This window comes from Cydia strobilella, chromosome 3 (genome assembly GCF_947568885.1).
Source record: "Cydia strobilella chromosome 3, ilCydStro3.1, whole genome shotgun sequence".
In the NCBI taxonomy this organism is placed as follows: domain Eukaryota; kingdom Metazoa; phylum Arthropoda; class Insecta; order Lepidoptera; family Tortricidae; genus Cydia; species Cydia strobilella.
In genome coordinates, this window is record NC_086043.1 from 15,401,451 (window position 1) to 15,428,832 (window position 27,382).

At 36.1% G+C, this 27,382-nt stretch overlaps 1 protein-coding gene across 1 annotated transcript; it reads right to left on the reverse strand.

The window, feature by feature from the left end:
- Window positions 1–8,983: 8,983 nt before the first annotated feature.
- LOC134756000 (facilitated trehalose transporter Tret1-like) lies at window positions 8,984–25,324 on the reverse strand. The gene is made up of 4 exons (XM_063692759.1): window positions 24,997–25,324; window positions 15,801–15,941; window positions 11,550–11,806; window positions 8,984–10,535 (listed from the first exon to the last, which is right to left on the reverse strand). The coding sequence occupies exons 1-4, from the start codon at window positions 25,040–25,042 to the stop codon at window positions 9,567–9,569; spliced, it is 1,413 nt and encodes a 470-aa protein (XP_063548829.1). The 5' UTR covers window positions 25,043–25,324; the 3' UTR covers window positions 8,984–9,566.
- Window positions 25,325–27,382: the final 2,058 nt, after the last annotated feature.

Here is a 27,382-nt window from a genome sequence, read left to right on the forward strand (position 1 = left end):
GCTAGTTACATATTACATACATACTTACTTACGCTTACTAAAGCTTGTAAAAACGATAAATAACGCAACAATTCGGTGCCTCATTCATGGCTGGGGAGGGTCTTAGAACAGCTCTAAGCAGCTGCTGTATAAAGTTGATACAGCTTTAAGAGGCTTCCTAAGCGCGTGCATGAGGCAGAGTAGACCACAGTCCTTCGTCAACCAGTAGGCGGGCATGACCGCTCTGGCCTGTATGTTTTGATATTCTCAGACTAGTTGCCGCGTTATGACAGTTTTCTACAGACTTAATTAAAAGAGATGAAAAATCAAAAAAAGGGGATGGTAGAAGAACATGAAAGGAATCATTTGATCCAAAGCAACTTAAAACGCTGTAACTTGAGTTGCAGCGTTTTACCATTTAACAGCAGAACGGCCATATTTTTTTGCAATCGGAGATTTTGCAAATCTGAATGTGTAGATTTCAATTTTTTGATGAAAACACACGTACCTATTTATTCGAAAATGATTTGTTTAATAAAATATGAAACAGAGAACACAGAAGAATATGCCACTTTTTAACCCTAGGGCTCTTGGAGGATACCAACAACGGAGACGCCTTGTCTGTAATTTGCTGTACAAAAAGTCTGCTAATTTTGCGGGGGAGGGGAACGTCAAATGCATACGTAACGTCAAAATAGCCATGACAGATAAACGTCAGTCTATACATTGTGTATGACCATTGGCCGACTATTTTCGACAGAGTGGAACGTCTGTTAATGACTACTCCGTTTGGTTATATTCTCTAAGCTAGGGCCGAATTTCAATTCAACTCTCATCTCAGGTGAATCACTTTCAGACTAAGAGAAACAAAGAATAACAAATAACATCCCGTATCATTATAAAGAGTATGAAATTCATACTATGAATTAAATTTTTAAATTTTCAATTTCTAAATTTTTTTATTTGTGATCGTATCTTGATAAATATTTTCAATCAGAGTGGTATTTGGGTAATTTGGCTATCATTTTGAGCCGATCTCTGATGGTTCTAAAAGTTTACATCGCATTCCTAAATAAATACTTACTGCGGCGCATTTGTCAACAAAAATAAGCATCGCGATAAGCGTATCACATCCCGAGAATTTTCCATCAACGGAAATGTGTAGGTACTTTTTTATTGGTAGATTTACCTGTAGATGTATAATGCAATGTATCTATGGGTTTTGTAATTATATTTATTTAAATAACAATATTTACTTAAATTTAAAAAGTATGCGAATACAAACATGATCGACTGTGACGAAATTATATATTGTGGAGATATTTTGATATAACTTAACAAACTAAAATTGTGTCTATCCATGAGAGAAGGGTCCTCATTTTTGGTTAAGGAGATATGGACGTGTTTGTAAAATACTTAAAAATTATAATTTTATTCTGCGTAATAATAAGCAATAGACGTGTCTTTATAGCTTAGTTTTACTCGTATACGTTAAGTATCTCTATGTTAAAATTGGTTTCAAAGTTTAGTTTAAAAACGATCCTTATACTAAGGTGCGCACAAAAATCATAAACCTTTTTGGGACGCTTTTCTATGTAAGGTATTTTGAGGCAAGTGCGGACTATTTTTCGACAATTTGGTGAGCTCTCAAGCTTTAACTTTTTTTCAAAAACGCGGTTTTAGCATGTGTAGGTTTGATGATCTAAAAAAAAGTATGGTACTTAGGGTCATGTTTTTTTTTTGTATTAGGTAGCTTATATATCCATGCTTAACTCCGTATCGAGCATGAGGACCCTTTAGCCATGGAGCGCCACAATTTGTCTTCTTATACCTATATTTATAAACTCGCTAAATAAAACTGAAATAGGTATATTTCTGTTGTTCATCCTCACACACATCAGAAGTCATCTCAGTTTTATATCGCTCGTTTAAATCCTTCAACACCATTTCACACCCTTTGTGGCCTTTGTGGTTTGGAGAAGGACATTTAAAAAAACGGGACAAGTGCGAGTCAGGCTCGCCCACCGAGGGTTCCGTACAGATTTAACTTATTTTTATTTTTAAAGGAAACTTTTATTCTATCGCCTTAATTTTTTTGGTCCGTCTAGCATGTCACATTACAGATTACTGCATTGTAAAATTCTACTTTAATTCTACTACTTAGAATACATAGTCTTTAAAATAAGCTTCATTATCGGACTAAGGTTACAAATGTTACAATACTTAATTCACGAAGGCTGATATTTGCTTGTAATTTAAACTCTTTCTATCTGTCAAATTCTACGGTGAATCGCAAATATTCATATCATAAAAGGACGTTTACAGTCACGTTCGGAGAGCTTAACTTATATCGGTTTCTTTAGTCCTCGACTCACGTATGATAAGTAAGCGATATTAATAATTAATTACAGCGCCAATCCGCATTGAGTAGCTGAAGTACATTGGCGTTGGGCGAGCTTTTGTAAGATAATTAAAGAGAATATTTATGAAATTAAGATTAAAAACGCGATTTTAGTACCCTAAATCGAATAATTTTCCGAAAATTTTCAGTTAAATGCCTACAATCTGAAAAAAAGTCACTTGCATCGTGGTTTCATAAAACAACACAATTACTTTTTATTTTTTACTAAATTTGAGATTTTGTTGAGATGTAGTGGATGACGATATTACTTGCCAAATTTCATAGTTCTAGGATAGCGGGAAGTACCTACCCTATAAATTTTGATTCCCTTGAGTGTCGAAATATATGTATTTTGCGGCATAAACGACCGTGCCTTTTTTTTACGTTAACTTAGAAGTTGGATTTTTTTCACAGCTTCATGTGGTTTTAATTTCAACACGATATCTCCACGCGTTCCTGAGATCGGTCTTGGCAGACGGACGGATGGACAGATGGACAGACGGACAGATGGACAGACGGAGAGACGGACCGACGGAAAGACGGACAGACGGACGGACGGACAACAAACTTATTATTAAAAAGGCCAACTAATAACTTATTATTATTTTAAACTTTATTGCAGATAATAAGTGTACAACAGGCAGACTTAATGCCATTATAGGCATTCTCTACCAGTCAACCATAGGGCAAACAGAAAAGCGTCAAGGTTGGTGCACTGAGAGAAAAAGCGAAAAAAAAAACGTAACTTTTGAGCGAAGTAAAACTTGTGAATAATAATGAAGTAAAACTTATCCTATAAGGGTTCCGTTTTTTTCCTTTTGAGGTACGGAACCCTAAAACCGGCTTAGTGCGAGTCGGACTCGCCCACCGAGGGTTCCGTATTTAACTTTTATTCTTATTATTTTTTTACAAATAGATAGTTTTTACATTTATTTATGTACTTGTAGTGTAAGACGATATTACTTGCCAACGGCTTGCTTACTTATCATGGTCAACGGGAAGTATGTAAGGTACCCTATAAATTTTGATTCTCTTGAGTGTGTCGAAATATACGTTTTTTGCGGCATAAACGGCCGTATCTCTTTTTTTACGTTAATTTAGAAGTTTTATTTTTTTACAGATTCATGGGGCTGTAGACCTGAGTAAGTATATTGTTTTAATTTCAACTCGATACCTCAATGCGTTCCCGAGGTAAAGGGTCTTGACTTGACATACAGACGAACGGACGCCGGACGGGTTGATCCTATAAGGGTTCCGTTTTTTCCATTGAGGTTCGGAACCAAAAAAAATATTTTTTTTGTCCTACCTTTATCGCACCTTTATTTGTCAGTAGTAAGGGAATTGGTTTTTGTATGTATATGTAGATATATAGGAGATAAATGAAAAACTTAATAAAATGGTTTTATTTTTTTAATAAGGCACTTTGTAAATTGTTTGTTAAAAATCAATCGACACCGTGTACATAAATCTTACAGGTATTAAACATAAATTAACACACATTTCTCGTTAAGCACAAAGCCATTAGTAAACATAAATACAGGAATGTTTCTCATAACATCACAATATTAAATGCTCTTTAGAAGATTCAACAAAAACATGTTTGTTTACAGGGCGTAAGTAGATGATCATATATATTGTGTTTGATTAATTGTACGTTGCTTTTGCACTAGGGTAGAGTCAGCATCAAAAGTACGAAACAGACGAAACAGGCACGGACGAAACAGACTTCGCGTGAAAAGTATAATTTTAAGTTTTGTCTAATAAAGTAATAACTTAACAAAAAAATATTTTCCTCGCTATGTGATATGTGATGGATGCTTTTGAACGCGAACAGCGCGAACTGTAGAAATATATGTCAATTTGGAAGAGTATTCTAGGATTTCCAGGGTGGCAGATACTTTGGCATTTGGCACGTTGTTTTATCCGCTACTATAATATTGCATGGTGCTGACTACATCTATAGTCCGACAAGAAATTATGGAAAATGAATGAGGGCGCCACTTCCTACGTAACTGTCACATTTTTGGCGTACAAGCTTAAACATGGCAACAATTTAGTAGGGATTTTTTTTATAGTTGGTCAAGCAAATCTTGTCAGTAGAAAAAGGCGCGAAATTCAAATTTTCTATGGGACGCTATCCCTTCGAGCCTACCTTTTTTTAAAGTTGCTGCCTTCTCCTACTGACAAGATTTGCTTGACTAACTATAGTTCAATTTTATTTTATTTCTACTATTTTATGTCGCACTTTTCTACATCTATAGTAAGAGGTAGGACGAAGGTAAGAATGATAAGATCACTCAAAATTGTTTGTTGTTGATTGTTATTGCTTTTAGCAAAATATAATGTCTAGTCTACGTATCTAATTATAAAGTAATTGTGACCGTTTTTGCCTATACTTCACATCACAGTATCACAATATTAGTTAATATAATTATGAAACCAAAACATGTGCGTGTTCTGATAATTAACCTGATGATGATTATAATGTGTACAATGAAAGACTTATTTTTTATGAGCTGTTTTTTTTGCATGTTGCATTTTCCTCGCTATAGTGAGGTGAAAAGTTTTGTGTTACACACGGGTGCAAATGTATTTTACTTCTCGTGTGTTGAAACACTCGCGGATAAAATACAACTTTGCACCCTTGTATGTATAACAAATAACTATTGTTATTTTCAAACGTACGCGTAGGAAATCCATATTAGGCAGTAATATTCAACTCCATTCACAGTATTTATTATTATTCAAATTTAAACAAATAATTTTATATGACATGCAATAAAGGGTTAATAGGTATTAAAGATTTTGTAGCGGAATGTTCAAAGTTTAATAGTAAATAAAATGAGACTGCTTACAGTTTGGATTTTGTTGAGTTTTGCCTAATGTGTCCGCAATTTTCCCACTCTCGCCGAGTAGTTAATAGAGAGGCATATCGAAAACAACAAATCAAAAAAGATCCCCACGTACTTGTACTTATACAGAGTTGCTCAACTTTTTTGTAATTATTAATGAAGTAGAAACAAGTATTAACTACATTTTCTGTAAGTTGGAAACCCATCGTAGGGTAGCTAGCATATTGCAGGCAAGTTAATGCAATGAGTAGGTACAGTCGACGCCAAAGATTACAAAGGAGTAAGGTGCAAGTGTTAACATATATTGACGTCGATTGACTGTACATCATCCGGTTTGATAAAAATTACAAAGATATACAATTGATACTGATATATGCTTATTGTTATCGTCGTTTCAAATAGTGCTAGAAGTCTCAGATCAAGCTCACCGCGGCGCTAGAAAATAACTTATATATATAAAAAATAAATTTAAAAAAAACTGAATCAAACAAGTAGTTCCGTCACTACATGTAACAATGCCATTTAGGTTGTTACACATTTATTTAACCTTTGTCTGTATTCATGTCCATGGTTGATGGTTTAGAAAATGATGGCAATTATAACAATAAATTTGAATAATTTAATTTGATTTTTGAAATCAAAAATTTAACAGCACTGTACACCATCAAACAGTGTAGCTTTATGACTACAGAAATGTTTATAGTAACAGTAAACTACGGTAAATTGGATACTTTTACAGGTTAAATTACGTATACGTAGGCACAAAAAAGCAGGCATAAAAGACATGAACATAATAAGTATGCCTTGCCAGAAATTTTACAGGTTCACTGTGATATAGTTAGCTAATGCCAAAATTTATGGGATCTGTCTTGGACGTCACCACACCGTACATGTAAAATTACAACTTATGGCTTCAGAAAATTGGGGGCGCTGTCATGGCTAAGTAATACAGTAGATGTTTTGTTATTTTTGACACTGCTCAACCAAATTCAACCCTGTTACTTATAATGCCGCTGAAATTCTACGCTAGCAGGAGCACGAGACAGTGGTTATTTAGAATAAGTAATAACTGATAAGCGTTATAAACTTTTTTACTAAGAGGTAAGGAATGCGTCTTCAGTATTTCTAAATATTCATCATTGAACTGTCAATCACTTGCTTATCAATTATCTGAAGGGCAGTAAGGCAGTAACGTTTCCTGATGGGATGCGCATAACAGTTTTCACTTGAGCGTCGAGCGGTTATACTGTCTTGATTTGAAAAATACTATACATTTAAGTAGATAAAGTATGCTTATTTGTTCGTGCTGTGTAGATTAAAAGTAATACCTACAGCGCAGAGTGAATCAAAGTAGGCGAATGAAAAAACTTCCTCAGTTGCTCTTTATTTGCGACAGGTCGACGCACTCTAGCAAAAACTGAACACGAGTTCGGAGCGTGGCCTAAGAAAAATGAGAATGAATCAGACGGTAATAACTTTTATGTCAGAGCCATAACTGGCATGGTAGGAAAATGCCGATGACAGGGTCGAGTGGAGAAAATGAGGGGAGGCCTTTGCCCAGCAGTGGAACACCAGAGTAGGCTAATAAAAAAAATAAAAAAAACCGGCATGGTAGGCAGACATCAAATGATTTCCAGAATCTATGTAGCAATTATCTAGATATACCCCAGATAACTATTAGAAAGAAACAATGTTCTAGACGGTAAAGTAAGCAAATATGATCGAACTTTTTATCAATTTATCGGGTCAAATAGTTATCAACCGCGAAATTTACGATTAAAAATATGACCTCAGACTTTGTAAATGTAGATACCTTCCGCTGTTTAATATTATGTTACCCTTGACGAAACGGAAGCGGTATAAACATTAAGGGTGAGCTTGAGGCTATGTGTGCTGTAAAGTCGTACGTTTGGGTACACGAATGAATGCCGATTATCACAAAAATCTACTGAATTTAGTTACAGTTGTATGTAAAATATTTATGAGGGCCTATTTCTCGTCCGGTCGCCCATAAATCTACATATTATTAGTAATTTAGTAGTAAGTATATTGTTATGGAGTAGAAATCGATACAATTTAACAGTTTGAGGACTAATTAAAACATTTGAGTCGGTGTCGGGGTTTTTGTTACATTTTTGTTGTAGGTAATTGGAACAGAAATACACACACCGTAAAACCTCCCAACTATAGTCAGTTCTGCAACTATGGTACATAAGTTCAATAAGTAATTAAGCATCAATAGGTACTAATGTACTTTTAGGTTATGTATGAGTGATTATTTCCAATTGTAAAACTATTGTGCCTTACAACTTAAAAAAAAAAACAAAATAAAAGTCTCACCTGAACGAAGATATTAAAGTTAAATTTGGACCATAGTTGGGAGCTTTTGGACTATATTTGGGAGCTTTTGGGCTATAGTTGGGAGGTTTTGGGCTATAGTTGGGAGCTTTTGGACTATAGTTGGGAGGTTTTGGATTATAGTTGGGAGCTTTTGGGCTATAGTTGGGAGGTTTTGGACTATAGTTGGGAGCTTTTGGACTATAGTTGGGAGCTTTTAGACTATAGTTGGGAGGTTTTGGACTATAGTTGGGAGCTTTTGGACTATAGTTGGGAGGTTTTGGACTATAGTTGGGAGCTTTTGGACTATAGTTGGGAGGTCATACGGCACCTAATTTAATTGTTAAGAATGTTGGTATATAATACCGGGTATGGCCTGTAACACGAGCAAATAATGTAATAGTACATTATTGCGGAGGCTGGGAAATGGCAATGACATGTAAGTGAGTGTAGTGAGTGTTGTGTGCAACCCATCATTTGACAATAATGCCGTAAACGAGGGTAGTTTCTCGCCCCCCTTGCCGCCACCGGCGCCCGCGCCGAGTCATCGGGCGCGGAGGGCTGCGGCCCGCAGTCTGCGCCGCTCCGTCACCGTCGACGCAAGCTCCGTATGACGCTCCTCGGTACGGAGTGAAACATGTCGAGCGTTTTCGACTTAAAATACGTGAGTGACCCGTTATTAATATATTTAATATGACATGTAAGTCGGTTTATCTTTCTATCTCACTCTATCCTATAGCTTGAAATGACTGCTGACCCGTGTAGACGCGGCTATAAAAATAATTGGCTGTTTATATTGATTTTTCTTAGTGGATACATACTTTTAAATGGTCAAAAACAGTACAGTAATATAGTTGGTCAAACCAATTTGTCAGTAAATAAGAAAAAAAAAACTATACGGATGCTTTTCTTTTGGATGCTAGTACTAGTGTAAGACAAAGATAGTATGATTCTCTCTGTCTATGTTTGAAATGAGACAGTCCTTTGACAAACTATAATTTCCCGTCCACTAAAACAGGACAATAATGTTTTTTTTTAATTCGAGTTGACCATAAAGACGAACTGCCCGTACTATTTTTGCTACAATAAGGTGAACATTTCCGAGCATAATGGAGAAAACATAGATTACACCTACTAATTAAACGATATAAATATTAACTTCATTGAACGCTGTTATCTGTGTTATTGACGTTGCTGGTCACGCTTTAAATATAACAAAATTCGCAATACATTGCGTCTTCGAATAAACTTAAGTGTACTAAAAATCAAAATATGTTATTTTTAAAAGTAGCTGAACAAAAGTAAGTTTTGCTCATGTTACAGGCCACATCCAGTATAAGTAAGTACAAAAGTTGGTAAGTACATAATTATATTATGCAGTGTTGGTGGACATTGGTTTAATAATTGGGTAAACATGGTTTGTCTTATAATATGGCGAAGTAAGAGTAATCTTAGGGGAGGGAGGCTTAAAACGGGTGATTTGTTAATAAATACCGCGTATTCTATAGTATTTACCTGATAGAGGTCGGTTCCTAGGTACTTCGAAATGTCCCATGTGCTAATTATGAAAATATAAACAATTCTATTTTATCTCACTTGTTTTTTATTAATCTTATATTTATATTGTAAGTACCTAAAAATATACGATTTATTAATCATACCGTGTATATTATCTTAAATATCACACTGGCTGAGAGCACCTTTATTCAATAAACACGGTTTGAATAACGGACGAATACTGAAAAATAAACTTAGGTTTACCTTAAAGAATACTTCATTGTGTATGGCGTATCTCCTAACTGTTAGTTGCATTGTACGAGTAAGTCAATCATATGAAAGTTTTAGTGAAAATAATCGTACTGTAAATTTTATTTTGTGACAAGCGGTTTTTAAATAAAACGTATTCAATGATATTTTTTTTAGAAATATGACACCTACCTATTAATTTGATCAATTTACCTTACCATTAGTCACAAAATCTAGACAATGTTGACTAATTAAATATTAAGTCTTACTCTGTCAACATGGTCTTCTCGTTTCTCATAAACAACTTTATCACTTGTATAAAGCTTTTCTTGAATGGCTGCAAATGACTGGCCTTTAGTTTCAGGAAGGAGCACCAAAATAAATACAACCCCAGCCACTGATAATGCCCCAAAACCCCAAAATGCTACATGGTTCCCGTAGTTGTCCGCAACCACTTGATACAACTTGGTGACAGCAAATGTCATCAACGCCACAAACATCTGTATAGCACACGTTGCCTTCGATTTAATGTTTGTAGGAAATATTTCAGATGTTATAGCGAAAGGCACTGTAGCTAATCCTATGGTGTATGAAAATATAAATATTGGTATCACAATAATAGGAATGAATTTTAGATTAACGACATAGTCGCTGTTTTCATGCTTAATAAAGAAATAGGCTCCTACAATAATATTGGTCAAGCCAACACCGCATGACGAAATAAGGAGGAGTGGCTTTCTTCCTAACCTATCGACTAGCTGCGATGAAATTGCAGATGTTAACAACTGCACTGTCCCAAATATGATACACGACTCTTTGTCCCCCAAGCCACCGTCTGCGGCACCAAAGATTTGCTGGGCATAGGCAATAATTGCGGTACTGCCACAGAACTGTTGTGTGAAATATATGCCGTATAGAATTATTAGCCCTTTTCTATTCCCGCCAACTATCAACAAATCTTTCCACCGACTTTTCTCCTTCATGTTTTCATTCACCAGATGTGTCATACTCTCCAATTCCCCTCTCATGTAGCGTCGCCCTCGGAGCTTCTTGAGCGACCTCTCGGCCTGGTCCGGCTGGCCTTGCTTTAAGAAGTAGTACGGAGATTCCGGCATAGTGCTGAAGGTGACCACAAACAGGATTGGTATTGCGATGTTGAAGCTCGCCAGTCCCAGCATCGAAACGTATGGCCCGATGGCGTACTGTGACAGGATTCCGAACTGAAAAACGCAATTTTTAATTGATGAAAAGCAATATTTGTGTTTCTAATTCCCAAATCGCAAGCAAGCATATTGGTGGTGTAGTGTAGTTGTGTGTGTTAATTAAAATTTAATAATCAGGCATTCACGATATAAATTACCTATTTAAGGCAATTGTCAATTGACTAATTTATCGAGTTAGATCTTTCGTTAACTGACTCTCCGTAACAGATAAAAGTTGTTTGCAGTTTACTTTCCGATGGTAGTGTAGTGTTACTAGTGTTACAGATGATGCATAGTTTCCACTCAAACAACTTTAGATAAAAAAACGGATTATTTAGTTGATTCCATGGTATATTACTAGAAATCATAATGTTGTTAGATTTAAGTCAAACTCGCTTGGTTTTTTTGCCCGCTCACTTTTTGTTGGTGATTTTTTTGAACCTTGATGTTGTCCTTTTTTGAGGCCAATTTTGTGTTACACCATTTACAAAATAATTTATTTTTGATTACTTTCAAAAAATAATATTTATCAAGATATATTATAAGATAATTATTTTAATTTAATTGAACAAATCATTAAAATATATGCCTTTGGGAGACAGTGTCTAAAGACACTGACACAATCACTGTGACGTTGCAGTTGCAAATAAAGCAAACATTTTATATCTTAGGTCAAAACTTTATTAGGTTGTACCTAAGGTTAAAGCTGATAAAATGAAGATTTTTAATATATTTCATTATGTTCCACTGTACCATTTACTGAATGGAAGTTTGGTTTTTTCGGCCGCTCACTTTTTGTTCGTCAAAAGCCAGTTTAACGTACGGTTTGCAGTAATATGCCAAAAGATAATATTGAAATTTGTTCTTTACCCTATTGTGACGTCACTGCGACAAAGGTCTAGTACCTAATTATCATTTTGACTAGTTTTTAGTATTTAAGTATGACAGGTACTTGGTGTAATAATCTACCTAATTTATGTAATCTGCCATCAAATATTATGGCCAACACATTTAGTTACAACTCGCACAAACCTTAGACATAACAGTGATGAGCGTCGCCATAGCGCCCCGTACTTCATCGGAGGCTATTTCCCCCAAGTACATAGGAGCGGCGGTATATGCGATACCATAGCCCAGGCCGGAGACGAGGCGCGAGGCGTATATCGTTGGGATGTTGCCCGCGAACATGACCAGCACCCAGCCGATGATGTATGGGACCGCCGCCAGCAGCAGGGTCTTCTTCGTGCCTATTCTGTCGGCCAGGTATGACGCGGGTATTGGACTGGCGGCTGAAAATAGATGCGTAAATATATATATAGGTCACAATTAACTTCTGTGCTACGTATTAATAACATTAGGTACTAATCAGGAAGAAACTATACGCTTGCAGGTCACCGTTTCATTGCGTATAGGTAGAATATTGTTTAAATCTAGCTAGGTACATAGCGTACTTTTTGTACTGATCATGTTAAAATTTAAATAAGTAGTTTGTATGGCAGACTACTTATAAGAAAATACTAAATACTTACTTTTATTAATACTTACTTAAATTTTTCGTATACTTTTTATTAATACTTACTTAAATTTTGAACTACTGGTATGTTAGGGTAGGAAAGTCGATTTAATCTATTGTGTAAGATAGGTATCAAATCTTTTCTAATTTAAAATTATTAGGATTTCATTTCCTTAAATCGAAAAGTTCTTTAAACTTTTGCATAAGCTTTGGGATATAAGGTATTGTGTCTTTATTGTTATATCAATGCCTAGGCTAATTATTACAGCTAATTAATAACTATTAAACTAAAAAAATTAAAAACCCCCAACGGGCCTACGCTAAAGAACCACCACAAGAAAACTCGCTGTCACGTAAAAAAAACCCGCATCGATATCGGCCCATCCGTTGCCACAGACAGACAGACAGACATTGGCGTCAAACATATAACACCCCTCTTTTTGCGTGGGGGGTTAAACAATGTAAAACTGTTCATTTCCCATACAACGCTGAGTGATTTAAACATGCACACATGCAAAATATTTGGTATGAGCATGGGCTTCATTAGGACACTATACATCGTGTTAACGAGATTGCTGTTCGCACCTATGTACTAACAGCAACGACGCAACATAGCTCTTACTCTTAGAGTTCTATCTTAGGTTTAAAATTGGTCAGTTAACTATGTCGATAATGGTAACTATTTGAGCGTAGCGTATTTTTTATGGTTAATTCGGGGACGTCGGAGCTGTAGTGTGACACTTATAAATAGAACACGGTTTCTCATACAAGCGTGTGCAGCACCGTTTCTTAGAGCGGCATTTTTAGCGCAAATAAATAGTACGCAAATATCATTGTGCACTAAGTGAAGTATGGCCAAGATTGTTAACTATAGTCAATGCAAGGGCAGTTTAAAAAAAATCGGTAGCTTAAAAAACAAATTACTTACATTATCTGCGCTGGTGCCTCTTTTTAAGTGAGAAGTCACTGTGCTAAGAGAGCACCGCCATTCCACGCGGTTAGTTTACAGTATCTTGGAGTAGGTATATTAAATAAAATAAAATAAAAAAATATGACGAGTTTATAATTTCAAGTGGCTAAACAATGGCTAGAGCCGATAGCGAATAATAAATCGTTGTTAACTAGATTAACAATTTTGTCTTGGCCTTACCTGCCTTATTGCACAATGTACTATTTTACCTACTGGTTTGTTGTTTATTTACTATCAGGGAGTGCTTCCGGTACTTCCTATACAAAATATACTATAGTGACCGGGAATTCCCGGTTCTCGCCATAGAAACTCAGTACCGAAAGCATTTCCCGTTTGCTATTTATTATTAAGTAGTGCTAAAAATATCAACATGTGTCAACACAATTATTCAGGGTCCAAACGTCATACTAAAACATCTTTTGATTCTAAAAATCAACCGTACCTAAAGCTAAAGATAATCTGAAATTAAAAACACCGAGAAGTGTTTAACGTGTGTTTAACGCTTGATAATCCATAGCTAATAATGTGTTTAATAGCTATCTAAGTAATAAACATTTACTTATCTATCGCATAGTTTTGTAATGTGCTAATAAGGTCACCAACTCCTTGACGTATAATCTGGCAAATGAATAACTGTTCTATTTAACGATACTTAGGTAAATGTGCCTACGTGTTAGTGTAAGACCTGAGTGGACGCTCGAGTTGGGCGTGCAGCGGGGCGGGGCGTGCGGCGTGCATATTAAACAAATGCAAACGTATAGGAGCGGCCTTAGTGCACGCTGCTCAAATTACTTGTGAGCCCGACGCCACGCTGCACGCCCCGCCGAACGCTCCGCTTCGAGCGTCCACTCAGGCCTTACACTTATGCAAATGTATTTAGCATACCTACTAGTAAAAGCCAAAAAAGCGCTTTTTTTGTACAAAAAAGTGATTTACTACTACTATTACTACTAAAAGCCAAATTTCATTTTGTTATGCGGTTTAGCCGAGAGATAATACAGGTTATAATTAAATGACGTAGATAAAATTCAATAGGGGAGATAAATGAATTGGTTTCATGCCTAGTCCGATACGATTAATTAGGACCACGGCAATGGCTGTTGATGTGTTGATGGATATTTGAAAAATATATGCAGATCTTATTACTTTATAGGTGATACAACAATTTGTGGTGAAATTGATTTTAAGTAGCTAATTTGTTTTTGTTTTGATGGAAATTAATTCATAATTATGTAATGCAACTATTTAGTAGTAGATTTAAGTGATCTCTAAAGTAAGAAATTTGAAGTCATGTGCTTTGGAGACTTCAACCACTCATTCCCTTTTATGTGTTACGAGTTACATATTTATGTCATTTATATATTTATGTATATTTTTATTATTTTTATTTATTTATTTGTCTTCTTAGGTTAGGGATTTGTAATACGAATACATATTACGTACAAAATACATATTAGTGCATAGTTTGACACTTTGACTTAACATGAAGTATGTTTGGTCATGTTACATCGAATTGTCATTGGACGAATATATTGTTTTCACCACACCAGATCGGAAAGGCTTACTTTGTACTTCAATAACTGATAAGAAAGTTGCATTTTATCTACATGTGAGGCAAAGTAATCTTATGCAAATTTTGAGTTGCTTGCTCATGTTGGCTGATACAATTGAATTTTAAATGATGATTTTGGGTGATAAATATTTAATAACGTTCATTTGGATTTGATTTGGTTTCATTTTGTTTGATGTTTTGCAGTTGGTATTTTCCTAGCGTTGGTGTGGTGAAAAATTTTGTGTTTTACTCGGTGGCAAAATTGTTTAACCCTCGTGCCTTGAAACCGTCGCAACGCTCAAGATTCCACTTTTCGAACCACTAGCTACGCTCTTGGTTCAATTTTGGAATCTTTCGCTTGTTTGGGTATCAATATTAGCACGAGCGGTTAAACAACAACTTAGCCCCCTTGTAAAACGAATAACTATTACTGTGTTGTTAGGAATGCTTGCAAATTTGAACCTTAGTCCTTAAAATTTAAGTTTTTAATTAATCTCTCATTGGCTGGTAGTAATTAGTTATGTCATTTGGTGCATGTGTTTTTAATTTTTAAGTCCGGTAAAGTGTCATGGTGTGTGTCTATGTCTAATGCAGTAGACAGTTGAGTAATAAGTCTTATTATCATTACCATTAGACATCAAACTTTTTACGCAGTGTCAACCTATTGTTACGAGCTAGCTAAACATTTATCATCGTAGAGAATAACAGATACTAATAATTTACAGCTTATACCTACGACAGGTTCAGTCTCAGAGACTGCGTACGGAGACACATACTATACACACTTTACTATATACAAAAATGACAGGATAAATAATTTGAAGTGTCCATTGTCGCTGTGCGGATCGTGCTGTCAGAAATGATACAAACGTAGTTACGCTCTTATTTTAAAAAGAGTATCTATAGTATGTTCTGAAACTTTGTACTTACAATTGGATAAGGTATATCTATGTCTGCAATTAGTTAATGTAGCTTCAGTTACCATAGTTAAAATAATACAGCGAATTTAAGTTTTTCATACAAAACTTGTTTTTGCTCTGTTTCGTTTGTTTTATACACTGGAGCTATATAAACTAATTATATACCTCATGTTATTGTATGTGCAAAGTTTTATTACAATCCAACACGTAATTTTAAAATGAGAACGAAATTCCGTTTGTATGGGAAGGTGAAATTCGGCCGACCTTGCCGGGGACTTAAGGTGATAAAAATACGTTGTCTATTATACAGTGTAAGTAACTGGTATACCTGAACACAGGATCATAAGCGAGGCGATCCACGAGCTCTGGTCGGCGGAGGTCTCGATGGGTGAGTCGTGCGCCATCAAGATGGGCAGCGTGGGCGACGTCCAACCCACCGTCGTGCCCGCCGCCGCCGTGATCAAAGTAGCTGAAACCAAATTAATAAGTATTTAAAGACGATTTTCGTGTAACATTATACTCGGCTAGGCTTGTCTGTAAAGCAGGGACCGTTACCGGTATAACTAAAAATCTAAATATCTCATAGCATTCACAATATTTTTTTTATATTATATGTAGAATAGTATTTTATTTAGGTAAGGATAATGATTGATCAGATAAGCTGAATTAAGTGCAAAAATACACATAAACAAACTACCGTGATACCGAAATTAAATACCGGTTAATTTGTATGATAAATATACCGGTACTCGGTCCCTGCTGTACAGTGAGCTGCGAAATTGCACGGAGAAATTATGAATGACTTTGCTATGAACTTTTACGGCTAATGGAACATCTAGACAGTGTACACTTAAAGGTATGTAGAGAGGCTCAGAGATTTAGGCAGTTGGGTAGCTAAAAACAAAAATGTTCCATCTGCTTACAAGCTCAAATGGTTTCTGATTAAGGAGTGGGAGTATAAATATGCCCCGCTTTGCAATGATTGGGCGCGAAGATATGGGTATGGGCTTAATATAAGTAGAGCTTGTAAACCTAATAGGTTTTTTTTTGACAGCCGTGGTAAGTGCATTTATTATAGGCAAGGTAGACAATTGTCGGGCTAAAAAAGTTTAATCATATAATTTAAACTCCTTACACAGACAACAATTAGAATTTCTAATTGACACATTTTCGTTAATTAAATTCAAGTGAGTAGTGAGTATGACTTAAAGCCTGACCAGTTATATATGATTAGTATGATTACGCGCCATGCTGCCGAATTTTATTGGAACTAATTTTTTCATACTATACTGAACGTGAACTGTCACCGTATAAATGAAAATAATAGCGCCCTCGTGACAATAATGATCAAGATCATATATTACTGGTCGGGTTTTAACGGTGGAGCCTGGAGGACGCTCTAACTTAACTTCGATTAAATACGCGTTGGTATATTTTATGTTCTTTTTAGTCATAAAAACCACATTAAGTATAGCAACTATGGCAATTTCCATAACTAATCGAAACACAGAGCCTGATAAGTGATAACCTTTTGCCTTGGACGAGTATGTTTTCAATTGCGTGGGTACCCCATACCATAAAGTTATCACTATAATTTGTTTGTGAATATTATTTAAACAACCTGCAATTAGCGCAGAAATAATGAGGGGACTAAATAAATAGAGGTTTATTTTTATTTTCTTGTCGATTATATTTTTTGTCAGATTTTGATAAAAGGTGGATACATAGAGTTCCCTATTCTGTACAAGTGTACATAATAAGCGCAATTTCATCGTGTGTCCTAAAAAATCTTCAACTTGAGTTACGAAAACGTATGGTGTTTTCGTAACTCAATAGAATGGAATTTCGAAAATTTCGTAACTCAATAGGTTTGGTTGGAATGTAGGTAACATTCCAAACCTAACGAAAAAAACCTACAACCAAATAAAAATCGGTCCATGAAGTATACCATGCTTTAGTTTCATAGCTTAGTTTAGTTTCAGAAAATTAGTTTTGACGGAAATATTATTTTCACTTGTTAGGTACGAGTAGGTACAATAAGTTGATTATTAAGATTGTCAGTGGGATGTTGACATGTGATTAAAATCAATCAACAAGTTGTTGTTGAGCCAGGGAAGACAAAGACATACAATTACAACTATACAGACAGACACACTAAAGGACACACTCAGACAGACACTACTAGTGGTCTTTAAGCGAAATCATGAAGGACAAAAACATGCCTCTTAAAGAGAAAAGAAAGGTATATGATACGTGTATCCTCCCATGCTTATCGTATGGATGCCAAACATGGGCACTGACCGAACAACAAATAAATAAAATTAAAGTGTGTCAAAATGGAATGGAAAGAAGTGTTCTAGGAGTAAAACGCAGAAATAAGATTAGTCTACAAATTATAAAGAATAAAACTAAATTCAAAAACATTCAATCTGTTTACAAACGATTAAAATGGAGATGGACAGGGAAAGAACAGAAAAGTGGACAAGATTAATAACAGAATGGTACCCGCGGGACGGGAAAAGAAACGAAGGAGGACAATTCAAACGTTGGGAAGACGACATAAGGAAAATAGCTGGCCCAACATGGAGACGAACGGCAAAGGACAGAACAAAATGGAAAGATTTAGAGGAGGCCTATGTCGAAGGACAAGCTGTAGAAAGGAGGAGATGGAAACCGGTTGCCGATTCACTTAGTTAAGAAATATAGATATATATATATAGTGTAGTATTAAAGAAATATAGTGTAAAGGTACCCACTTAAAACATATTATTATTGTGTTAAACAGCAATAAAGGCTTATTTTATTTTATTTTTTTATTTTAGACATACTAAAGGACGATGACGATCTCGAACGGGCGGGCCATAGCGATGAGAAGCAACATGTTGGCGCGTCGGTTTGCTCACTGTTCCGACCAAGCCAAAATAACTTTGTTCAGGGCGTATTGTCAGGCGTTCTACACCAGTCAGCTGTGGTACCATTACACGAAACGATCGTTCAACTTCGAGTACAGTACAACAACGCGTTTCGTGCAATGTTACGGCTACCGTGGCGGTGGAGTGCATCTGGCATGTTCGCCGTGAACAGAGTAGATGACTTTTACGCTATAATGCGTAAAACCCCGCAAACTAGCCCCGTCAAAAATTTCCTTTTAAGCCCTGAATTGTTCCCTACCTGTCCTAAACGTTCCAAATATACCAGCTGCGTTGCCACGCTGAATGGCTAAGGATATTTTTTGGACCAGATAAGATCCAGCCCGGGGGTCGCAGCCTCTGTCCCTCAACCGGCGCCCAATCTCCCTAACCAGCTGACCAGCTTCTTGGCCTCGGCGCACCGTGGCCCAGCCGTAATGAAGCAGCAACCGGAATGAAGTCATACACTGGTCCAAGGTTGACGTATTCGCCGTGCTTGAACTTAGCAGCAGCCTCAGCCGCTGCACCTGCCTTCTTGCTTATGTGGCTGACATGAGTGGGAGCAAAAGTGGCATCCCACAGTAGGCTCCGGCCGTTTGCCCACAGAACCAGTGATAGACCGTCTGGCCTCTTGCCATCTGTACGGCTTAAACCAGGGGGTTCCAAAATGCAGGGTATGTTTGCCGAGACCTAAGCGCGTCGAATCAGCTCATTAATGGCTTCGTGCCTAGGTATTCGCCCCACACACAGCACGCAACTGAGTCCGTGGTACCCATTAATTTCGACCATTGCCCCAAAAGGACATCTTGCATCTGTGGGGTTCTCATACCTTACTCTCAAGCCGTAAGGCAATATCGCCCTCAGTGTCATTATCTAGCAACGTTCCTAAGTGGGCCGATGGCAACGCGTGCAGCCAAGCCCCTGACTCGGGCTCCGCAACAGCCCTCAATCGTGCCGCATCTGCCCCAAGAGCGCCATCCAACAAACTCGCGGGTACTCTTTTACAGAGAATGTCGTCCCAAAGCCTTTGAGACACAGGATTCTTCGGTTGTAAACCTTCTGGCGAGCGAAAAAACCACTCATCCAGCGCCTCACGAACAAATAGATGTTCTAAAACGACTCCATATTTTTATTTATTTAGTCTTTATTGCTCAAATGGAGTTCAAATAATATTTAATATTTTTAAGCAGATGCTAATACCTACTACTAATACTACATATGTACTTTAAATGAAATTATGAATTTTATTATTTCATTCATAAAATATGTAAGTGCCGCGAAGATTTTACCATGATTTGCTTGTAGGGGAGGAGTGGCGTGCAGGAGCTTAACTCATTATTTCATTAGAACTATATTTTTAGTTCTTTCATGCCACTCTTCCGCTACAGCTTTTTATTAAAGTTAGTCGAAAAATATATGTACATATGTAAGCCAAGGCTACATGAAAACATTAACATAGTCGTTGTTGTAAACTTTATACCTATTTTAAATAGTCTATACCTAATGTAATGTAAATTCTTAAGTAGGCGAGGCGCGAATATAATTCTAGCTATGAAAAGAATTGACTTCTTCAAAGAAAAATGTACAGTACCAAAGCGACAATAAATTAAAAGCAAGTTATTGTTCTTAAGTACAATAGGATTGTCTGCATACGAATCAATCTGTTCCGTTAGGACATGCAGATGTCACACCGACATCAAAGCAAATCCAAATAATTATACTCATAATTGCGAGTTTAGGGTGTGTTAACACTGACCGAATCTTCGACAGTCGATATAGCACTATACTTTGAGCTAAGGGGTTATCGAATGTCGAATCAGGCGGCAGCAGGCGACATGCGACCTAGATTACTAAGTATAAACGCGCCTTTATATAGTATCAATTCACGGCAGATTTCATTTCAGAATTGGAAAGAGACTTCCGCTAATAGTATTAGTTACAAGTTGTTATGCAATCGGCCCCAGGTCGTTATTGTAACGTGATACTATTATTGACATATTAAGTTTTAATTCGTAATATATACAAAATCAGTCGAGCAAAAAACGGTATTAGATACATTTTGGCTTGGAAAAATAAAATCGTAACGAACAGGTGTAAGTAAAGTACATGTGCAATTGTGCAGTCTAGGCTAGGGTCGACACAATAACAGATAATTTAATAATTTATCACCATATGTGATGTGAGGTAAGACTTGAGCAAGGGTGCGAACGTGAAGACCTCGACAGCCTGACCTTTATTGATGTGATACAGAAAACCGAGATGTTTGTGGGCGAGCCAGGAATTATGCGCGTATTTTACATATTTGTGTTCTATTTCGGAGTCAGAGGCATTCTTCTTACTACACTGCTAAGATCGGATTTATTTATTTAAAATTACAGTTAGGTATGTCACAAAGTGACAGGTAAGTATTTGAGACATTGAGCTGCGTCAGAAGTGAGAGTGAGTGATACTAATTACGTAATTACCAATCACGAATAACACTACCTATATGGTATTGAAATTAAGTGAAACGGAGCTAGCGTTTTTCTATTGACAATTATGTATACGGTAAGCGGGCAACTTAACTAGGAATACAGCTTCCCATTCATATGAAATTGTTGTGGGAAATAAAAACCTTTATACCAACAGGCATTGCTGATATATTTATGTGAAGGGTGCTTTATATGTTACCTAAAGCCAGTGTGTGCTTAATTACGTAGATTTCGGGTGTCTCCAGGTAATTAACTAGTCAGTGGACTTGTACTCAAAGGTCGCCAGTAGGTGCAAATTTAAAATATCGCAGCACATGCAACACACTGTTATCTCAGGGCATACTTGTTGCAAATGTCACGAGACAGCATTGAGTAGGACAAGAGGTTTTCCAATGTTGGGGTCACAAATATATGTAAGGAATCATCAAGTAGCGCTATACAAAATAGTTTTTTTTTTATTGATGTAAGTTTATTGTATTCTTAGGATTACCAAAAATTGTAGGTCATTCCTACTCAGAATTGCGTGCATTATTGATTCTACCAGAAGAAAAAAGTGTGATCTTTAAGTAGGAAGTTAGTGTGCAAACCATTTATATTTAAATGGCGGTCTGGTCAAACAAGTTGGCACAAACTTGCCAATGTGTGTGATAAAATCGAATCTAGAATTGGTCAGCACTAATGCATCAATTCACAAAATGATCTCTTCTTCTTTTTTAATTGGGTAACAATAAATCTTAAAGATTCGTCTTTTTCAAACGACTTCAATAAAAACACAGAGGTTATCATTATAGAACCGAGACGATTTAATCAACTGTACTGTAGGTAAGTTTTTTTAAAACATTTATTTAAAAGGTACAAAAGTAGTTTTAACATTCAATAAAATCATTCAAGTTTCCCATTGCGCTGGACGGATCAGATAAAAGCCCTTACTAACACCCCACCTAAGGCAGTCCTAACACATGTTCCAGAGAAGCATCTGCCAGGGAGAACTAGCGTTGATGGTTACTTAGCACACAAACCTATCTGTTCAGTTTAATGCTTAAGTACTTACAAATAGTATGTTTATGACCGACCAAAAATACAAGTCTACGTATGCTACGTACGCTGTTAAAATTTCATAAAAGCTATCTGTAAACTTTTATAAATGTATGTAATAACAGTAAAAATGTGACAAAAATGTTGTAATTGTAAATGAGTTTTTTTAATTCTAAGCAATTCTATTTTATTTTATTTATTTATTAATATATTCATTATTTTAATTAATTTTAATTTCATTATGAATGGTGATCTCATTGTCAAAGGTATTGTGTCAATTATGTATATAATGTTATGATTAATTTTAATGTACTTACTAACATGTAGCTATAATGATAATTACCTATATAATGATACTAACAATGTTTTATGGAATTTTTAGTTTTCCGAAATAAAGATTTTTTATTTATTTATTTATTATTGGAAAATTATGACCAAGCATACAATCCAACAAAAAATTGTAGAAATTAAAAACCGGCCAAGTGCGAGTCGGACTCGCGTTCCAAGGGTTCCGTACATTACACAATTTAAACATGTATTTTTTATGTGAAATGTCTTTAAAAAACCCGTAGGGGTCGGATCAAAAACTAAGTAATTAAGTCCGACTCACGCTTGTCTGCACATTTCTAATAGGTTTTCCGGTGATCTATAGGTAAAGATCTATTTTGTGTATTTTTTTTCAAAATTTTTGACAGTAGTTTCGGGGATAAAGGCAATTTTTTGCCTATTTTCTAAACTATTTATCTTAAAATTATAAAAAATATATGTTTGAGATTCTCACAATGAGCTCTTTCATTTAATATGTAACACGATACAGTCTGACAAACTTTATTTTTAATTTTCTCATTTACCCCCCAAAAGTGACCCCCGTGTTTAAAATTAATTTGTTTACGTTACATGTCCATCTTTGGGTCACAAACTTACATATGTGTACCAAATTTCAACTTAATTGGTCCAGTAGTTTCGGAGAAAATAGGCTGTGACAGACGGACAGACAGACAGACAGACAGACAGACAGATGCACGAGTGATCCTATAAGGGTTCCGTTTTTTCCTTTTGAGGTAAGGAACCCTAAAAAGTGGCAATACTGTAGTGTCGGCCCGTTTTCTCAGATTGATTGATGAAAGGGACAACACTACTACAGTATTGCCACTTTTTAGGGTTCCATACCCAAAGGGTAAAAACGGGACCCGATTACTAAGAATCCGATGTCTATCTGTCTGTCTGCCCGTCTGTCACCAGGATGTATCTCATGAACCGTGATAGCTAGACAGTTGAAATTTTCACAGATGAAGTATTTCTGTTGCCGCTATAACAACAAATAAGTACTAAAAACAGACTAAAATAAATATTTAAGTAGGGCTCCCATACAACAAACGTGATTTTTTTGCCGTTTTTGCGTACCTGATGGTACGGAACCCTTCGTGCGCGAGTCCGACTCGCACTTGGTCGGTTTTAATTTCTACAATTATTTCTCTTCGGACTATACCTAAGCAAATTTAACGTAAATCGTTTATTACTTTTGTTATGCTTTTCAAATGTTATTTTAATTAATTTCAATATATATGTAAGTAGGTACGACAAACAATTCTGATGAATCGGTTATAGCCATTACGTTAATTAGTCATTAGTGATTAAAATTATGTAAGGACTAAGAAGAGCGGCAGGTACCTACATAATTCCCTTAGGTTATATAACCTCCTTTTTGGAAGTCGGTTAATTTTTTAAATATTCTTATTATCTAAATTGGTTTATCGTATCTATACTACTACTGTCAGTACTATAATGGTTAATCTATACCTACTAAATAAAACTAGTTAAAGATAATCAACAAAAATGTGGTGTGAAAATACGATAAGGAGTTTTAACTTTTATGATAGCAGTTAGAATGATAATGAAAGAGCAATCGTTTGTTGAAAGCAGCAATTGAGTTGCAGTTATACTAATTAAAATCACAAAGTGAACCGCCCATTTGACGGCACTCGTGGTCATACAAGTATTTTAGGGCCATATGCACAATGTAATAATGGTCCATTTTGTCCCTAAATATTTAATACAGGGTTGGTTTGCAGGACATTTTGTCAGTTAACGCATGTTATAGGAGGCTGAGGAATGATGTAACCATCGATACCTATAAATTGTTCCAACCGAAAAAAAAACGAGCAAGTGTGATGAAAAGAAAATAACGCTTCATATAAGTCTCCACGGTAACAAGGAACGACTGGCTTGACTTGACAATAATTATGAATGACCGATACATAAATAGAATTCGATTCGTAATGCGAAGCTTAACACTAGAATTTGCATGTCATTCTAGATTATACAGCGCAAAAGCAAGTTAGCTTAATTAGCGATCATTATGGACCAAATTGATTTTCAAGTACAGGGATCGTCTATATCAGGTACTCCTGAAATATTGCATTTTGCTGGGTTTCAATACAAACTTGTATTAACTGTAACTGTAGACGCGACAACGATCTAATCATGCCATAAAGATACTTAAAAACTACTTTTGCCGGTTACGTTAAGGTTTGTTTTCCATGGAATGTAAATGTGGCCACGAAATCTATACACTATAATATCAGGTACTCCTGAAATATTGCATTTTGCTGGGTTTCAATACAAACTTGTATTAACTGTAACTGTAGACGCGACAACGATCTAATCATGCCATAAAGATACTTAAAAAACTACTTTTTGCCGGTTACATTAAAGTTTGTTTTCAATGGAGTGCAAAATGCGGCCACGAAATCTATGTACAGTGTTGTCACAACAAACGGAATCGACAATGAAATCATTATGCCGAATGCCAATCACTACTTACACGTTTCGTATACCGGATTCATAGGTGTATGGATATTAAATATAGCTTCATTTATTCTGAAACTCCAAAGGAGCGGGTAAGTCCAAAGTCGAAACAAGCAAATTACCCACTCATCACATGTGATTTAATGGAGTTTTCCTTAATGTAGGTTATGGCAATTGCAACGTTTTTGGGAATGATTCGGGCTTGGCTTTAAATAACAACATAATGTGCATTTTATGTATCAGCTGAAAACTTGCCCGGTGCCGAATAAGCGATGAAAACAAAAATAATCGAAAAACTAACCACTGAGTGCTGCCACATATTCCCTCCATTTGCGGCTTATGCTCATTGCTGGTGTTCACTCGGAATTTTGAAATAAACATTTATGGTTGTTTGTTGGAATCGGACATGCGCGCGAATAGGCTTGTGTGTTGATACTGGAACGGCGCGCGCAGTCTGTTCGCGATAATATTAGCTCGCCACGTGCTGCCCGCGTTTCGTCGGCGGCGTGAATGCTGGTGCGCTGGCTGTCCGAGCACACGACGCTCCCGTTTTGTTGACAATACTGTCAAGACTGTGGTGACCGCCGACCGCCACGGGGCGCCACCGGCACGCTTCTGTTCGCCCGTACTCATATACTAATTTGCTATCATTCATAGCCGTCTGATAACGTCATATGTGCGTACACGTCATTTTTTTATTATTATTATTTTATTTAGAACACATTAAATACACATGTTACATATGTTGTACTTACACAATGTACAAAACTGAAAAATGATACAAAGAGAAGAGATACTTCGCAAAGATCGACAAATATGTTAAGTAGTAAGTACACAACGAAATACGCTCCGTAAATTTGACAATTATCACGTTTTTGACGCCTCACTTAAATAACAAGCAATAGTCATAGTTCATTCTCAAAACAATATTCATAGTATTTGAAATTAATTTACATATAAATTTTCTTATCAAATATAAGTACACAAACAAATCTTGTACAATATTAAACTTTCTTATCTAATACACCCATGCGAATCTTTTAAAATAGCAATAGCTTTATTATTGTTATTTGATCTGTTGTGGTAAAAGATGACTGTGCAGAGAATTGTGTTACGTTGTCGAGTAAGACGTAAGCGTAATGTTACATGATAGCAAATGATAGGTACCTAACATACATTATGTTATGACAGATAAACACCGCAGTAACAATGGGGGTCAGCCAAGCACGAAGGTTGCTAGTCATTAGATGAGACAGTGAAAAAACAAGATAATCTGTACTTAGTAGTTGAAGCAAATACCTATATCCAATAAAATCAATATTGTATCCGTCTATATAGCAACGGCACTAATCATGACACATTGGGAATATTTTTGATATTTCACTGATAAAATTTCTACCGCTTTGCGAATTAAGGGCCACCCCACACTAGCGTCTCCCAAGCGTCGGCGTCTAATCAATTCTGTGGCTGCTGCCAGTGCTGCTCGACGCAACGTCGACGCAATTACTGCGCAGCAACGCTATTTTCTATAGCGCTAACTAGACGCCGACGCTCGAAAGACGCTACTGTGTGTTTTTTTTATATTTTCAACGTGTTTACTTAATGAAAGATGCTTTTTGGGTTGTTTACTTAATGAAAGATGAAAGATGTTTTTTTTTCAGTCATGGACAGTATGCCGCCATTTCTTTAAAACAGGCAGAAATTAATGAAACATCAAGCTCTATGGCTCTTGATTACGGTAGAATTTTGCCAGGGGTGCACTACATTTTATATAATTACTTGTCATAGATTATAGTTTGGCTACTATCGTCATTTTGAATAACGTAATACAAGGTATAAGTACTACTATATTACGTAATCAACGACATACATAATGTAATTCTTGGTATAATGGTTATAGGATATAATTACTCTTCGTCTAATTATGTCTAATAATATAATACTGCAATAATTATTACATACACTAAAACATATATTTGTTCTAACTAGTGACATTGCAGCTTAGGTTAGAACTGTGACCCTGCATAAAACATTGTTTTTTATTTTATAAAATATAACGTTATATCAAAATACAACATTACAATATGTCTTTATAGTAGTTAAAAATGATATTAAAATAGGCATTATAACAATTACGGTTTAGATTAAATCATAATATAACAAAATCAACGTATAATAAATAATAATTACGATATAACAAGTAATGATATATGAAATGGCATTATGGCAAGTGCATGATAGTTATTTTATAATTATATTAAACATTACACACCCGGGGGTCGGGACAAGGGTACACTACATAATTCCGAAAAATTCTATTCCGAATTTTAGAATGTTGAATTTTATCATTCCGATTTTTAAATGCTCGACTCATCAAAATTCCGACTGTCGTAATTACGAATGATGAAAATCACGAAGATTTATATTTCCGAAAACCCAGAAAGCCGAATTTTGTAAGTGGCCATGTCGCTCAGACTCATAGTTTCCGAGATATAATCCAAAAACCGAAAAATGGAACCTTCAAACCCCTCTCTCCCCCCCGGCACCAGGGCTACGACCGCGGACTTTTGATATGTTCATCTCCTAACTAGTCCAAACAAAGTTACGGAGTCAAAAATTGTGTTCCTAGCATTTCCCTCTATACCTTCTTATTGCTTGGCCGCTACACCTCGTTCGACGCCTTAAAA